The 19470-nt window shown below is 31.9% G+C and overlaps 1 protein-coding gene across 4 annotated transcripts in view; it reads right to left on the bottom strand.

The window, feature by feature from the left end:
• LOC106457041 (protein dimmed-like) overlaps positions 1–19470 on the bottom strand; it is a 122211-nt gene that overhangs the window by 41524 nt on the left and 61217 nt on the right. For 2 of the 4 annotated variants that reach the window (XM_022382850.1, XM_022382849.1), the window contains exons 1-2: positions 14364–14551; positions 5102–5168 (exon numbers count right to left, since the gene is read on the bottom strand). Coding sequence is in view for 1 of the 4 variants with exons in the window: in XM_022382848.1 (XP_022238556.1) it covers positions 5102–5168 (67 nt within the window). In the remaining 3 variants the exon portion in view is untranslated. Of the gene's footprint in view, positions 1–5101; positions 5169–14363; positions 14552–19470 lie in introns of those variants that run through there. The other 2 variants (XM_013916424.2, XM_022382848.1) reach the window with 2 other exon arrangements.

The following is a 19470-nucleotide window of genomic DNA, read 5'->3' as shown; positions in this document are numbered from 1 at the left end:
CCGTGGTGGGCAGAGCACAGATAGCCCATGGTGTAGCTGTGTGCTTAACTTCAAACAAACAAACAATTTGTCATAGTCAATTATGCTTATAAAGTTAACGTTGTATTTAGGAAAATCTTAAGTTACAAAAAATCACCCATTAAAGTATTTATATTATGTATAAGTATATCCAGAAAACTTCCTACTTGGTGAGAATGAACGTCTCCTTACCAGTAATGGTAAAAATTATTAATCAATGTTTGCAGAACAAGTATCCGTCAGACTTTATAACAAAGATAGCATTTCCACTAACAGAAACACTAACTAACTAATAAAATAGTGCAACTTAATTTCTGAACGTATTATCTTTGCATAAATTTTACTTTTTCTCAGATAAATTAATAAATAAGTAGTTAACTTAAAACCTGTAATCTTACAATTAACATAGTAATGTAGAAAATTTTATATGTTGCACATTTGATATTAGTTCTAGTCTTACTTATCTAAGATTATCTATGATATGTTGGACGATATAGATTTTCTACTTTATGTAATGTTTAAAATATAAATGTTTGCATAATATCAATATTGGCATATGTTTCCTTATACGCTAAAGGGTATATCTTTATTTTAAAAATCCTGTTATATTTATTATCTTTAAAATTACAACTCAAATGTGCTAAGTATAAACGTAACAAATGTAAAAGAATGACACCTAAGAAAAATATTGATGTGCTATGTTTATTAAACGTTAAAGTATTTTTTTGTATCACGGTAAAAACCGTACGCCATCATATTTAATGGATTATATAAACCACGGGTATAAAAGGGTGCATAACACAAGCACGCTGGCATAGGGCTCACGCTATTAGGACTTAAGAGATGTGATTTATCAACGTAAGCTTTCCAACGTGCTTTTCTGTTATCAGTAATATACACTGTTCTGAAGAATGGAGTAATAAACAAGTCTTTCTATATTCTAGTTAATGGACAACTACTGTTATTGAATAGTGCCAATGGCATCCTTAAGTTCCTTTCATACAGAACGAATGCCATGTGGCCGGTCATATGACTTAACATACAGTTTTCAAGTTATATATATAAGAGTGAAGTAAATAGAGTTTGTTCTCATTTAGCAGTTTTACACAAACGCAAAATGTGTAAAAAGATCTATGCTGATAATAAAACATGCCACTATCCAAGCAAAAGCAATCGGTTGTTTCCAGGATGTCGAGTCACAGCAGAATATCTGAAAGTCTCCCAAGTGTGGTTAGCATAATATGGACTCGCTTTTAAACCATCAGCATAGTTGGCTGACGTTCTGGAAAGGATAGACCAGTTTCAACAACCGATGACAATATGGGCTTGAAGCGTCCGGTAACCATCAGCTTCCCAACTGGATCAACTAGCTAGACCAGCAACTATTCTACAAGTCAACGTGTAAATTGTTAGAATCAGGTTTCATAAGCTGACCAGTTCACCAGCTGACCAATAGCTTAGTTCCCCTGATTCGTTGTCACAAAGCATTTCGTCTTCAGTAGTGTCAAGAATATGTAGACTGTTCAAATGACGTGGGCGAATGTCTTTTTCACAGGTAAAGCCTCCTTCACATTACAGAAACATGCGAGAAGTGAGCATGTTTGAAAAGTGCCCGGGACAGTTTCAACTCCAATTTCATGAAAGGATTGGTTTGATTTGTTTTGAATTTCGCACAAAGCTACACGAGGGCTATTTGCGCTAGCCGTCCCTAATTTAACACCACCCACCGCCAACTCTTGGGCTACTCTTTTACCAACGAATAGTGGTATTGGCCGTCACATTATAACGCCCCCACGGCTGAAAGGGCGAGCTTGTTTGGTGGAACGGGGATTCGAAACAGCGTCTCTCTCATGAAAGGAATACAAGATGTGACTGGTTGAGGTAGAGATCATTGTTGGTGTTCACACAGATCTGTATGAGCTACACCATTCGAATGAGTGATGACACAACACACTACCGTGCTCTAGTATTAGCAACATCCTAGAAGAAGGTATCGAGTGAATGGACCGGCCGAAATGAAACCTCATTGAATATCTATGAGATGCTTTAGAAGATGCGTAGTAGCACGTGATTCACCTCCAAAAAATGTTAACGAAGTGGAAGCAGCTATGATGAACGAGTGAGCCGTATTACCCTGGCAGCTTGTGAAATAGCTCTACGCCTTATTACCAAAATTATTGGATTGTAAGGTTTGTGGTGCCAAATGAATATGTGTGGACCTGAACTCCTTTGGTAGGTATTTGCGTATTAAACCACATTGGTCGCCTGACACTTGTTTTGCATACAAAGAAAAACCTAGGGAAACCAGTGACATTGTATAATAAAAATAGTTGCGCTTTGTAATAGCTAGATTATAGAAAGCTCTGAATATCCCGTAATTATTATAAGGAGTGTGTATATTAAAACATACGTGGTTGTTTTTCGAAAATTTTGAATAAACAAACATAGAAAAGTGTTCATATAATATTTCTGTAAACAGAAATATTACGTATAGAGAAACTATAAAACCACTTCTAGGTTAACAATAATATATAGAAGATACGATTGGCTAATTATGTCATTCGCTGCCATTAAAGTATATATAAGTGTAATCAGTCAAAAATAGGAAAACTTGATATCGAAAAGGCATTTTCTCAACTGTTTATGGTAAAGATAACACACATATTTTTCTGTTTATTTGACTTGGTTCTAGTGGTTATTTTATTATTATTTTTTCTATTCTTACTTTAGGAAAAAATATTCGTTTATAAGAAAGAATCAATAGTTTGTAAAATATTATCTAATTATTTAAGTACAGACTATCTATATTATGTAATCTTTATCTCTGTTAAAGAGAATACACCAAAACTCATTTTCACTATGCATTTTCCCTTCACGCCACCATAAGCTTACTTGACATCCGCGTCTTTTATTAGCGTTCAACCAGAGTAGGTTCTTTCCAGAGAGCATTCACTAAATGATCGATTGCTTGTAAAAAAAGTTACAAATGTATAGACAAATCTATACAGTCGAGTAGTACGTCTACTACTGACATATATACGTATATAAACCAAAACTCAGATATCTATTATGAAATTCTAACCTAAAAAAGAAAATTGTCTATTGCCAGTCCTTGTCACTATCAACTATTTTTTTTTTTAGTTTTTCTGATTTTTTTTAGTATTTAATAATAAACTTCTCGGTTTCGGTTTATATACTAATTTCCATCATTGTTATATTGCGCTGATTTGATTGCCTATATACGATTGATGTAATTTATACTATTATATATATTTACTTATATATATATATATATATATTTATTCTCACACACATATATACAAATAAGCACATCTCTAAAATCGTAATATGTAGGCTGATAATATATATACATATATAAACATGCACATAAAGATAGAGTGAAGCCTAGTTGTACAGTCCAGTAATACGTCCATTAGTACAGTAGCATTACTAAATTCAAGTGTAAAGATCACACCCACTACGATATACAGAAACATTCATCTATATATTGAAGTGGACTACCCATATAGCTATATTCATCCGTACTTTAAAGGACTACTTCCACAGATATTCAGCTATAATTAGGAGTTCTTTCAGAAAGTACATGTGCTTATAATACCATCTACAGTATTATCTATCTATTTAGTTGAGGGTTATGTGCATAAGCACAACAAAACAAAGATTGTATTATCCATATAGTTGTGAAAAGAAGTACATGCTTTCATAATACAATCTACAGCAGCATTTATCTATCTGTTTGAGGGTTATGTACATAAACACAATAAAACAAAGCTCATATTGTCGCGAAAATTGCACTCACTAATAATACTATCTACAGCAGCATTTAAATAATCAGTCGATAATTTCATCTTTAGTAAAATACTATCTATTGCCATCTTAGTTGTCACAATATGACGATAGATTCCTAAATATTTTTAAGCAGTGTGTCTAATCATCACCCTATTATATACACAGTAATCTGCCAATACCTTCTTGTAATACATCCACAAGTAATGAATTATAATCAAGACTTTTATTTAAACTGTTATCAGTTACTACAATATATTGATGTGCTATTTTATTCAGTTAGGTAGTAAGTTTACAAGTACCATAATAAGTAGGCATTCACCAATTTCAGTCAGTCAAGTAATATGGCTACTGATTTTACAATGAATAAGCACATTCAGATATATATATATATTGAGGCAGCACATTCATTTATGCCACAAACTGCAGGCCAATTCATCTATATGATAAATATTACGTCTTCAGGTACACACAGTACAGACACCTTCACCCACAGAGCCAAATATTACAACCATTTACTACAAATGAATTTGCTGTCAAGTGTATGAATTACAAAACTCGTTATTCATTTAAACAAAATTAACTTCAGTCTCATTTTGTATACTGGAGCTAAAGAGAGTTTTAATACATTTTAAAATGTTATAGCAAATATAAGAATAAGAAATATAGTCATATATATATTTATATGTGTGTGTGTGTGTATAAATATATAGACAAAACACTTAAAGTTAAATACTAAATATAAAAAATGGTATCAGAGTCAATACAAAACACGACACCTAGGAAAAAGAAATAGTCAAAAAACTATAACGAACGAATAAAAGTATAGGAGAATAAAGCAGTAATGGACCAATAACATTTCAAGATCATTGAATAAAAAGAAAACATGATCAAGAGCACTGTGAAGCACCACAGAAGTAAACAAGCTGATCTAAAGAAGTCTCTCAACATAATAACACTGAAAGACAATATCATGAGAAAAGAGAATAAGGACAATTAATTTGTTGGAAGGAAAGTTAGAAGAAGATGGTAGTAGATAAACAATATATATATATATATACAAAATAGAATTTGAGAAAAAAAATTATTCGGTAGCGATAAAAATTTAGAAATTGAGACAGCTTGGATTAAAGTAGATTATAGATAATATATTACAAGTAATAATTACATAAAACACAATAGAATATATTACCATGTTCCTAGCCATTTTACTGCATTTTATTTTTCTAACCAATATGATTTTTCATCTTTAGTTTTTCAATAGCTAAGTACATACCCTGTTGAACAGTCTTCCCTTCCGGACATTTGAAAGTTTGAAGGTTGTTTCCTCCAAGTGTTTAACTCTGAAACACAAAAAATCAAGCTTTACAATGATTTTTTTTTGTACGAAGCTACTAGCTGGAGCAAATATGCTTCCCAGCCGGATCCCCCTGGTGTGCTTACGTGGGTTCTACTATATATATATATCGTGATTCTGTGATATAACATCGTCTACTAGCTTTGGAGATTGACGTCAATATAACAAAAAGCAGTTTGCCATAAACCTACAGTTGCAACGTTCTTGATTTGTGAGGGTCTTTATCAGAATTGATTTGTGTTGGTATTTAACAGAAATGATTTGTGAGGGTCTTTAACAGAAATTCTTTGTGTGGGTCTTTAATTGGTGATTTGCTTCATTCCCTCCAATCTATAATTTGAAAGTTAAGGACGGACAGCACAGATAACCCTTGTTTTTCTTTGCATAAATATCCGAAACAAACAAAGATTATACAGAAGAAGTAATATCTAAAGATGATGAACGATTTTTGAAAGATGAAGATTCAAATTATATAGCATTTTATTCTTGTTTGCCTGTATATTGTTTAGTTGTTATATTCCTTTATTTATCAGTTGTTCTTCAGTTGATTTAATGAAATGTTATGGCTAACTACTTGTTCATTTAGATATTTAAAATGTTAAGCACACAAATATAAAAATCCAGTTAAACTTATTTTCGAAGTAATTCTTTAGTTAGTATCTTTTTTAGTAAAAAACAATTCTCTCCTGTTTATAAAGAAAAAACTTAAATATTGTGCCTTGAAAGAAACAAGTGCAAAAAAAAAGAAAAAATCAGTGTTAAACTGCCTTTATAGTGTCATATACTTTTCCATTTATATCCCATAAAACAATATTTTTTACTAGTAAAAAGTGTAAAATATAGTTAACAAGACAATTATTTCTGTTAAAGACTCACACAAATAAATTCTGTTAAAGAAATACCCATACAAATCAATTCTTTTCTTTGGCTGATCTTCTCTGATAGAATAATATAATTTATCGTCTCTCTTATAACTTATCAAGTACTCGTTTATTAAGAGGGTATATTTTTTCATATTTCTTAGTTTCGCACATCGGTTATAAACTAGAGATATCTTTATTTCTTTGTTGATAAAATATCAAAAATTTGCACTCGTGCGAGACGCTTTAGTCTTGATAGAATTTACAAAGAATTTCCTTTGCAACAAAACCAACGTTATCCTAAGAGGCTAGTTAGGTTACTTTATGCCTTTCTTTCAGAAGATTGCAAGATGATATTGATGCAAAATCATTTCAACCAGAAACACAATGATTATTAATCTCAAAGCAGCTGTTCTGTAGCACAACGCCTGTAAGAATAGAATCACATGGTAGGATATAAATAATATGGATGATAATTATACCTTTCTAGTATTTCTTAAAAAGAAAAGTTTCTTGTCTAACTTATACATTAGTTTTGTATTTAGAAACATAGCACCTGTGAGTGTTTTAGAAGTGATAGTTTTCTTGAAGGATTCTATAGGTTCACTTTGACAACTAAACACCTTCAATAAACGTGCACACGAACCTTAACATGGCATTTAAATGACTGTTATAAGTTACATAAATCTACCAACCTTTGATTCTCTTTGTTAATCCAATTAATTTCGATAAAAATATATTCTACAGCCCTAAAATTGTTCAAGCAAACGAGAAAAAGAGAAGAAAATATCATTGCAGCGTTCATAATTTAATACTGAATAATCTTGAACAGGAATTAAAATGTATTACTAGTGTTCACAGAAATTATATGATAACAGCCATTGGATAAATAAGCAAATTCAACGCTATTTTAATATTTCTGGTATTTCGCTATAAACACATATGACGTTGTTTTTTTTCTCCATAAAACTAACCGACTAAAATAATACATTAAACTTCATTCTCATAAAATAACTTATTTTCTCATGTTTGTGTTTTAAGCATTCCCGTACTTGTTTTTGTTTAATTCCGAAATAGAAACTTGTTACTTTTAATCATGTAGTTATGTTTTTCCATTAATTACTTTTTAAAAAAACTGCAGCGGTTCACGAACTTCAAATAAAGTTGTAATGTCATACGGCTCTCACGGAATTAGCTATATATATATATATATAGTGACGCAGAAGAGATCAATACGATTATGAATATACCTGGTTTATTCCTACGATAGAAATAAATAATATATATTTATTTTTGAATGCAACTGAATAAAATATAAATGGCTGGTGTATATACAAATTTATCTAAAAATAAATAAAACATTAGAAGCATTAGTTGAAGGAAGTATTGATAAGCTCTTTAGTGTGTTTTTTGTGTGGGTTTTCTTTTTTAAGAATATAACATATGCATTTGTTGCTAAGCGACAGATATGGTCTTGCTGTAGGCGTCTGTAAGCAGGAGTAATCCTACATGAGAAACGACGTTGAGGAATGAAACGAATAGAACAAAGTACTCCTCCTAGTCGCTAGTGTCTGAGCAACCTTTGTTTCCATGGCAACAGAAAGTGGAGTAGCTAACGGCCAAAGAATATGATTGCAACTATTGATGGCGTAGTGTTCTTGAATAACTCACCCGTTCATTAAATGAACGTATTCGAACGTTCTTAATCACTAGACGCAGTAGGAAAGAACAAAACAGAGGAGTCAGACTACGTTTGTAACGGATATTAAGGCGCCATAAGTGATAACATACGAGATAAAAAGATTATCCGTAAGCACTAGTAAGCAGCGTAAACATCATTCTTCTTTCATTTGTTTGAAAATAGTGGTTGACACTTGTGACAGTTTTAGAACATTATATTAAGGTAACAACAAAGCGTTTGGTGTACAAAAGTAATATCTACTTCATAGAATTTTGTTAACATTATAATGCAAGTGGATTTCTTCGGGTTTTCGGCTCAGGTACATCACATGGCTCATGTGAGCAAGAAAGCCCAGACATCAAAAGTCCAGCAAATTGTATAAACACTATATAATCAGACTATAAAAACAACTAAACTTGAGGATTGCAGACTATTTTTATTGCTGGTTTGGGATCAGCAATATAGCATTTTTTCTCTAAAAAACAAAAATCAGAAATATAACAGCTTGATTTGCAAGTAAAACAGTCGACTCTTTTATTTATCTTAGTGGAAGATATGACATTAAAACATGGTTTTATAAGTTAATTCTTCGCATAATCAGATTCATTTAAGCGCAACATTTAAGCAGCCTCGAGTCATGCGCATCAAACTAACAAACAATATGCAGTATGAAAAGTAAGTACAACATAGCACTTATTTGGAAATCCATACTTGATACAACTATTGTGACTGTAAAAAGAAATAAACTAACATATCTAACTCCCTACTTTGGCTGAAATCTTCTGAAATCAATAACTCTAGATACAGCAACGCTGATTAGATTGATAAACGAAACATGTGAGCTACAAATGCTTTTTTCCTATATAGTCATATTCTTAACACGCAATATTTATTTGATTTGTGCTTTTTAAGATCTTTAATACGTTCTTCTTAACAAGTCATATAAATTCCCATTTTATATTAAGTTGTATAATATATATATGTTTAAGGGTCACCTCTAGGAGATTACGCTTTTTATGTCTGCTCACTAATTTAACACCCAATACAAATTGAGTTGTGTTAATTAAATATTAATTTTAATAAGTTTTGTCATGATGTTGACATGAAAGGACAAGGAATGTCGTAGAACAACCTTTAATACCTACAATATATTAGTTTTCCGTGTAAAGAGAAGCACAGAATTTCATTATATATGTGGATAGGGTTTTGTCAAACTTTATCCCTGAAAGGTAAGATAACTATAGAAACGTGTTTGAAAGATAAAGTGAAAAAAAATTGTCATTAGTACACATTTCGTTAAATGTTTCAAGGATAACATATTTAGTAAAATTTAATTTTTTAGCAAATTGTGCATACAAATACACAATATCTAAAGAGTACTGAAAGTAGTTTTCATTACTAAAAATACTGTAAACCTGTTGTTGTTTTTTACTCCACACTAACTAACAAAAACGTTTTTATAACAACAGGTAACAATAACACCAGTAAGAAGAAAAACGAGAAGCTTTTCTCTATAGTTTTTTACTTTTTGTTTGGTTGTTTGTTATTCAGCGCAAATCTATAGAATGAGCTGTTCCCACTGGGAGTATCGAAACTCAATTTTTGCGTTTTATTCCCTCAGGCTTACTACTGAGCCACAGAGAAGCGGTTTAATTATTTTCTTCTGACTAGGACTTCAGAATATTATTATCATTGTCGTTCATATTATTCTGTTTTTCCAAATGAAAATATTCAGTACAGAAACAATAAATATATTTTTAGAAATAACACTTTTGCTATCGCGTAGGTTTTAAATAGCTTTACGTGCATCCAACAGACATTCATTCTTATCTGATCATGAATATTCGTTAAAGAAGTCCCTCGGTGGGACAGCGGTTGGTTCATGAACTTACTACGCTAAAATCCAGGGTTCGAATACCCTCAGAGGACACAATAGGTAATACAATGTGGTTTTGCTCTAAGACAAACAAACGACGACTAACTTTAACATTTTGTTTCTATCAACCATTGTACAACTTCTGTTAAAGAGATACGAGCTTCTGATATATACTTAAATAAAGGGGCAAACATTTGATATGGTCTTGGAAAATAAACTTGAATAAAAGTGCAACGTATGCATAACATGTGTCACTAGTTACGTATACATTTCACACACGGTGTCGAATGTGCTACCTATATTTTTTATTTTTATATTTAATCGCTAGCTGATTTAATGTCGAGGTGTTTCTTTCAATTTTATTTATCATTGGCATGTAATTTTGTAAAAATGTTAAATTTTTTGGCTGTATCCGAATCAGAAGTAAGAAACTCTGAGAACACTATTAGGGAGCTGATATTTGCACAAAACAATAGACAGTCTAAATAAAGTCATGGAAGGATAGACATCCACATTTGTTTCAACATCGCTGCTAGAAACTAACAATCCACTGATAGAGCAATATAGATTTCAAAACAACAACTGCGGTGATTTTGAGCGACTAAATAGCCTAGAATAAGCACCATTATGCAGACCAAAGACGAAAAGACAAGTTTCAGTCGCTGAATTAATCGCTTAAGCCGTTTGGACGTTTCTTAGGATCACCAGAGTTTGCAGCAACATCATTAAGTGTCTATGTTACTCCAAGGCTTCATTTCTCTACCAATGCGACAATATTGTATTTTAATCAGGGGCAGACGATCTGTTCAGTGCAGCAACATGAGAATGGCTGCTTCAATGATGGATCAAGTGTAGAGTGGCTTGGGCATGAATCTTGTCTTTCTCATTTCAAAGAATCTATTTACTGTCTTACGATACGATACGCTAAGGTAGTAGTGAACTATATTGTAGATATTCGACTGGTACAGTCAGGCTCGACTTTCTCCTGTGCCTGGTGCCGTACTTTCGTCACTGTGATGGATTACCTCCAACAAAAACATAGAAGTAATTGATTGATAAGAAACATGTTCTAATCTAAATCTACAGAACATTTCTGTGACCACTTTAAACTTTGTGTAAGTCACTGTCTTAACTCAGACAGAATTCCCATTACATCTCCGACTGATAAAAAGTATGTCTTGGAGTTTTGTATCAACGTCAGTGGCTAAAGTTATTATTTGTATCTCTTTTTTTTTCTATCAAATCTGACTTTTATAAAGCAAACTATTTCACATAAGCCCTACTCTATTTGGCCATCTTTCTAATAAAAACAGTCAATGGTTTAAAGTTTTGATTGAAAGTTTGTGAACTTCTAGCTTGTTTCATTTAAATCCTTGTTTAATGTCTTAGTAACAAGTAAAATGAAATATTATCTTGTTTGTCATAAATTACTTTTTTCGATCGAAGATGTCTTTGTTATAAAAATAGTCTAAACTTTAAGGATGAGAGCTTTATTCAGGTTTCATTGGAGTGTGGTTTCGCAGCCCTTTGCTAATGTAAGCATTCTACTCTACATGGTTTATGTTTTCATAGAGGGTATTGAAGACTACTTTATACAAAGTTATATGTCATTTGGTTCTGCATCGTTTGACAATCTTGCTATATAAATGTCCTTCCTTGGAAAGAGTTGTTATACACTCTCCAACCAAAAATCATTGCACTGTTAAATACAGCTAATATGTCGCCCGTGGTGCCAAGGTTGACAATGGTGGTGACATCCCATTGCAATAGCATATACAAATCGCTCCAACAATAAATAACCCATATGAAACTATGATTCAACTGGGTGACGAATTGATTAAATATTATGATCCATGCATGTGTCAGTCCAAAAACACGCTTCATATATTCATGTATCTGGCTTCTTATTAAGTAAACCAAATATGATTTAGTATATTATTATTATATTTATTAGTATATCTGCATATAGCCTATTTCATGCAAACAAAATGCATTTCGAGGCTGATCTTCCTAATTTCTTTAATTATTTTTTAACTTGTCTCACAGCACTTTGTGGTACTAAGTCTCGAGAGTCTGGCCTATAGACCTATACTTCTCGTAGCTTTTCTTAGAGCTATCTCTCGACATTTTCTGGCGTTTGCTCTTATATTTTTTATAGTTTTTCTTCCCTTTAGCCAGGGTGGCAGCCTTTTCTTTGGCTGGATTAATGGCTAATGCCTGTTTCGCATATTCTGCATTACTGTTTCTAACCTTGTTTCTATTATTGCACCAATGCTCTCTTTACTGAGACAAAGACTTTTTTAGGTTATCAACATACGATTTTCTCCATTTCTCTCATTTTGTTTCTTTGAAAGGCATATTTTAAAAATCACATAGTTTCAAGAACAGCCTTGGATGTCAATAGATCCCACTTACTTTGAAAATAATTTAAAGGTAATTTATGCAACTTATGATTCTTGTTTTAACTCCAGAGTGCTGGAGCAAAGCCATGTCAGATTCGGCAGTGGTAGCGTTCGTCATCACGTCTTAGTCACCAACTACTATGATATAATTGCTTTATCCAACACAGAACCCTCGAATCAGATGTATAGAACTGAAAGGTTAGATCAAAGTTAGAATCTAGATGTAGAGAATGTACGTAGTATACGTTTTCTTATCTAGCTGATACAGCCACAGGCTGATCATGTAGCGCATGCACATAAGCAATCGTGCACCCGCACGTGATATGAGGGCGGGTTGTTAGTTGGTAACCCATAGAGCATGCTCGTAATCATAGAACATAGCTACTAGTGTATTGTTAGCTCATTAGTAGCGTTGCAAAATGGTTATTGTTATTACTTGTTATTACCAAGGTTATAAGTAAAAGTAAGAAAAATGCTTTTAGTCAAGGTAACGTAATTCAACCATGTGCATTTAGATTTAGATAAAGTGAAGGCAGGAGAGAGCTACACCTTTCCAACAATGCTAATCAGTCAGTAAGTTCGACAGTCAAGTTGGCAAATTTGTGATTTTATGCATTTTTTTGTTTTTTTACTCTACCGACTTTCTTAAGTGCTTTGGTAGCTTATTACTCTAACTTGGTTTGTTTACTACTCAACATTGTGTGTAAAGTGCGTACAAAGTTTTGTTTATATGCTGTTTGGAGTGTGTTTGAGATTATAATTTGTATTGGACATCTGGCCCATTCCTACAATCAGTACTACAGCACTTATGATGTGTGCCAAGAAGTAGCGGTTTTATTACACTTGATATACTCTTACTCATCAGTTTTATTACCCATTTAGCAAACGAAGCACATTAAATTCACAAATGCAAAACAGCGGTTTCTATACTAAGACATCCAGATTACAAACACATTGCAATTAAAGAATCTTACAAATTTTAGATACTATAAGAAACATTTTATCAGTCTCACACAAATATATCACCTATAAATTTGTATGGTCGCATAATAAAAATTAAAAACATATATATTAAGTTTGACACTCTATACATTTCTATAATAAGAGCATCATTACAGTAAAACATACCCTAACTTGAATATTTTTCAAATCCAAATTCTCATGTTAACTAATATGTTAAGTTTTAACTTTTCATTAAATAAATATCAAAAACTCTACGCAAACACAAAAATACTATTTTTGAGATAAAATAAAAGCAACACCTAAAACCTTCTCAAGTAGATAACATCATACTTCCGCAAAACTGCGGAAAGAATTTTGTTTCTTACAACTTGGAGCTCAAGCTAACTGTAAAATAACTCTCTTACATTGTACACTGTTTTCTGAGAAGAATCTCGTACTGTCTTGTTTGTGTAATAGGACTGGAGTTGTAAACATAAAAAAGAAAAATTAATTTTCCCGCATTACTTCGAAATCTAATTATAACCTCACCAAAACACAGAAAAGGCACTGCATTTCTTATATACAGAAGATTCTGAGAAAAGCTTCACAGAGAAAGTGTAAGAGGTTAAATGTTACTTTTAGATTCAATTGAACAAATTTTGTAATATGCGTAGAGTGTGACAGGAAAGTGGAATGTAGATACACGTTTTCCTTACATTTTGCTTTGAAAATATACAATATAACTTGAAAGTATACGAAAAAATACCTTTCTGTCGGAAGATGGAAAAAGGCTACTTTTACCTTATTTGAGTAGAATATGACTAGAAAAATATAAAGGAGGGAGTAATTTATTTCGACACTTTAAATCTAGGGTAGAAATAATTTTATCTATATATTAAATTATGTCAACAATCTGACTAAGAAGTGGAGGAAGGATTCCTATCATTTAATATTGTACTCTGAGTAGAATTAAACATTGTGAAAAAACACTAGCTTTCACCTTTACTTTGAATTGCTCTTGGAACGACGTTGAAAAGTAAAAAAAGATACAACATTGTTCTTTTACTTTGAATTCTCAGAAAAATCTGACTGAGAAATGCAAGAAGCACTAACTTTCCCTAGTACAATGTTTTCTGTGTAAAGTACGATGAGAAAGTAACAGATGTGCTAATTTTTCTATTTTCATTAAACTCTATGTAAAATCTGATTGGAAAGTAACAGCAGTGCTTTACATTCAATCCTGTGTAAAATCTGATTGGAAGATTTAAGAAGCTCTGTTCAAATGTCAGATGGTTATTAGCCTTTCACTGATTTGGTATTTCTGTAAAGTCTAAACATGCTTGGTTAATAACAGTGAGATAAGATTAGGAAGGCTAGTTTACACTAAAATCCTGATAGAAACAAACTAAATTTAGCTCACCGTTCCTTAATCTTCCAAGAATACCTGATTCAAGACTGATGACGAAGATGGAAGTCTCTGGTATATTAATATTTGAATAATGCATACTCAGTACAGTATTCGAACATCTTAGGCTTCTGATACATTTTTAAAGTTCTTGAATGTTATTATAAATATACAGAGCGTAAAACCCCACGTGATGGCGCGCGCTGTGCTCTCTCTGATGCTTAGTTAGAGAATACAGTTCTTACTTAATACCACACGTTTGATACTGGTATCATTCAACGAAAGCTGCCCAATCCCAAAGAACGTGGGGCCGTGACGTAATAACCTGTAGAGCACACGTCAAGTAGAGGCGTAAGCGAGCTTTGGATCTGGATGTTGAGATAAAGCAAAGTCATTGAAATAAACGTAATGTCCGGATTCATTGCCTTCTTTTACTGAATTCTGTAATATACAATTGTGTCTTTCTTTTAAGTTGTAGTTATACTTATTTAAAGCTGAAAAAATATGAGTTATAATTCAATTGAAATAAATAACTTAATTATATTGGATTTCTTAAGATATAATAATTTTGAATTCTAAATAGCCGTCATTATATAATATTTTACTGATACATATTACAAAGTAATAGCATAATTACAAGTTTAATTTCCTACATGTAAGTACGTGTCTATTGCACTACTCAAAAAAGGCTAAGATTAACAGCAAACTAAAAAGTCAATAAACCTAAAATTTTAGGCGCAGTAAAACTGTTTATTTATCATGTAAGTTTTTAGATATATTATTATTTTTCTTTTAGTTTCATTTGAACTTAAAAGGGTTACAAACCATCTCTACATTTTAGTACGTTTAAATAATAGTTCTTTAGTTTGTATATTTTTTACATTTATTTGAAGAAATACTATAATATACTCTATTTTATTTATTTATTTTAAAAGTATTTTATTTTAACCATATCGTCAGTATGTATTCTGTTGAATTGTATGCTATTTTATTACGAAATTGAAGTCTTATTAAGTATAATAATAAACAAAAACGGAACGCACAGTTACAAAGAAGCCAGATGCCTTATACTAATTCTCAACCGTTAATACCTAATGAATCTGCTGTCCATTGGATAAGACCGTCGACATTTGTTTGACACATCTCTTTCAACAACTTAGATCCTAAATTACTCAAGTTGTAAAAAACAACCATTAAAAATAAAAAACATACGATCAAATTGATGGAGTGGCTATAGGGTCCCCACTAGAGCAACTCTAGCTAATATTTTTCTGGATCACTACAAACAATCTTAGTTGAACAACTGCTCAAACAACTGCAAACCAATATTTTACAAACGCTACAAATGATGAAGTTCAGCAATTTATTGAGTACTTAAACTCGCAAAACTCATCTATAAAGTTTACCTGTGAAATTGAAGAACAGAATAATTTACCTTTTCTAGATATGCTAATTACTCGAGATCCTCAAAGTTTTTCAACGTCAATATATGGAAAGAAAGAAAACTTTCACAGGACATCTCATCCTGTTTCACTCCTGTAGGATATAAGACCAACTTAGTCACATGTCTACTGACTCAAGCCTTTAAGATCTGTTCAACTTATTTCATTTTACACTTTGAAACTGTTTTTCTCCATTACATATTATTTTATAAAGGATACCCTTAGAAAATTATTGAAAACCTAAACAAAAAACTTAAAGTGCCCATACAAATTTTCACAGTGGATAAGTGTCCAGTTTTATTGGCTACCTCCTAGGTCAACAAAGTATCATACCTTCTAAAAGCCTTAAATCTTTAGTTAGAAGGTCTTACCCATAAATCAAACTGAACGTCATTTTAAAACCATTCTTTAGATTAAAACATCTCTTTAGCACAAAGGATCATATATCTATCTCTCTCTTTGCTCCTTGATTGTACATAAATACAATGCGGTGATGCAAGGTCGACTGTATTGGGAAAAGTAAACGACATTTTACCGTCCGCATCCACGAGCACATGAGAGCATCACTGAAGTCAGGTAACATCTTTTTAAGTTCACCCAGTTCAGCGATCAGGAATAATAGCCAAGAAAATGGATTCGCCATTTTTTGAAATGACCAATCTGACCTTGAATTGTTAATCAAAGAAAATCTATCCATAAAACAAATGTCCCCTGTTTTAAATATAACACATTCCTCCTACACACTTAACTTGTTTTAAAGCAACTTTTCCCATAAAATCAAATTCTAACAAACAACTTTATAAATAGAATGTATATTTCAAAAGTAAAGATTTTTAATCTTCTTTTCTCGCCTCTATTGATATCGTTTGTAGTCAATAATGTTATTGTTAATTTTATTATTATTCTTCATTCACACAATTAGAGGATTATTTTGATCTTTTATCTTCTAATATGCCTAATTATTATCGTTACTTTCTCATGTCTGATGTGACCTAAGTAGAGGGTCGAAATATTTATATGTGTGTGTGTATTTCTCTCTAATAGACAATAACGAGTTGGAAACAATTAGATACGATATTTTTTGCGATTACAATATTACTTCTTATAACACTGCATTCCCATTCCTTATGAGAAAAACAAATTATGGAACTGTACAAATCACCATAATTAAAAGTATTCCTAGACTTATACTTTCCACAAGTAAACTACCTAAACCATACCTACAAGCTCTATGCCATCAAAACTCGAACTTTAACTTTGTATCAGATACTGCACCTTACCCTGCTGAACGTAATACCCAAATCCTAGCAATAACATAAGTTGCCAATCAGTTTCTAATAAAATACTTGCAAATCACCATTTTCTACTTTAAGGTTCTTGGATTCTTTGCTAAAAGTGAATGCAGCGTATAGATATGAAGAAATTATTCTATTGTTAACAAGAATAGATGAATTGTTTTATTTGTGGGTAATGTTTCTGGTTAATATAATATGCTGAACAAAGTTACAAAGGGCATACTTACGAGGAGATTTCAATTATCTATAAAATAATTATCATTTCTTAGTGTGTATTAAAGAGTTATGAACAGCAACGTTATCCTTCGTCAACATAACACTGGTTGTTTTATTTCACAATATTTGTTTGCATAAACTGTTTTTAAAACTACGTTTACATACCAGCAAATACAATAAAACAATATAAAAGCTACACAGACAAATAGGTAGATACACGAACGAACAGACAGGTCAACGGATTAAGAATTTTCTATAAATTATATGTTGAGACAGACAAAGCTTCTACCAGCAAATTGTATTTGGAACATTCAGGCAACTAAGAATATTGCCTCAAGTTCTGAAAGCACTGATGATAAAACAAGCAAGCTCAATGACAGGGATCATACCAAACTATTCTATTATCTCGGTGAGAGAGGCTCTCTTCTGAATGCAATAAACAAGAAGCGAGAAACATTTTATGCACTGGATATCCAACTAGCCATAAATCAGCGTTTCATTGAGATGTTATAACATTTTTGGTTTTTAGTTATTTTTTAATATTATACATCATCCAGAACTGCATAAACAGCTATGATTTTTGCATATTTGATTTATGTATGTTTTTCCTTGCTACGAACCATTACTTTCACACTACACCTATGTAACGCTCAGGATTAAGGATTTCCTTTACTACTAAGTTAGAACAAGGTATTATATGTATTATTTATGAACTTAACTACACAGAATATATCATGATATTGTTTATTTTGAATGTAAAAAGGCTTCAAACACAAAATACACAAAACTGTAATATAGAAAAGTTCATTTCACACATACACACACTAACCTCGAATAATTCACTAAGTGACTAGTAGCTTTATCAACATTCCTGCTTAAATCGCATCCCTTTCAGTAACTTCGAATAAATCATCAAATTGCGAGAAGAAAATCAACCTTCCAATTTAAGTGACTGTTAAATATCTAAAAAATCACTAACTGAGAAGTAGCTTTATTAACATTTCCGATAAAATCACTTTCAAGTAGAGTATCGCTAATAAATCCTGAAATGGCATCATTATCTATAGTTAAAGTATTTCCATTTGCAGGTAAATTAACTTTTTCATTCTGACATATATCATGTTCAACAACTACATTCCGAACGTTCTTTCCATGAGTTTTTAGATCAATTTTACAGGCAGCCAAACTGTAAGCTCGTCTAGTAGAGTACACTCCAGAACGAACATTATAACGTATCTAGTCAAGTATAGTATACATACATATATGGTAATTTCTGTTTGAAAAAATATATATATTGGCAGTAGTTCATATGGCACTCATATGACAGACGAGAGATCCCGATAAATGCTAGTTTTGGATTGCCACAGAAAAATTAGCACCCAAACTAATTGTTGCTTACAGCTCTCAACTAAGACCAGAGGGGGTAAAAAAATGATTTACTACCATTAACTATACGAGATTAACCCCTTAGCTCGTTGTTCAAAAACTCATTTTGCATGTGAAGGGTTATCGGTGTAATCTCTCTCGGGAGAGAGATGCAAAAATATATTTACCACATCTGCTAGTTAATTCTGTACCACACCTACAAAGATAAAGTATACTTAATGCCAACAAAAACAAAGCTACTAATTAATGCTAATACTCATCCTATAATAGGGTAATATACCAGCACGTTAAAGTTATAACACCCTAGTTAACCCGCTTGTCAAACAAACAAATACGGCTAGCATGATTTCTGAATTTCTTGGTTATTTTAATTCATTTGTAATGTATATAAAGAATAATGATTATTTTTACTTCATTATAACAAGGAACTGAACCAGAATCTACATATGTTGATTTAGAGTGTGACATAAAGCATAAACTATAAGAACATAATGTAGCTATGTTTTATGTAATCAAAAGCATTTAGTATGATAATCTTGTATGTTTAAATTTTAACACTCTGGATGTTGAAACTACTAGTAAAGTTGTTGAACACAGTTAAGTGTAGTACATTTATTACTTGAAAATGCAAAACTGTAAATGTTGTATAGTAAAACTATGACAGTGAAAAACATAGCATGCTAGTAAAGTATTAGTTCGTCAAGAAATTGATGTCGCGTTTTGGAACACTTTCATTAACCACTCCCCAAAAAACATACATCACGTTTAATAGTTAAACGAACC

This window comes from Limulus polyphemus, unplaced genomic scaffold, assembly GCF_000517525.1.
Source record: "Limulus polyphemus unplaced genomic scaffold, Limulus_polyphemus-2.1.2 Scaffold285, whole genome shotgun sequence".
In the NCBI taxonomy this organism is placed as follows: Eukaryota; Metazoa; Arthropoda; class Merostomata; order Xiphosura; family Limulidae; genus Limulus; species Limulus polyphemus.
This window is presented reverse-complemented; position numbering and strand designations above follow the sequence as displayed.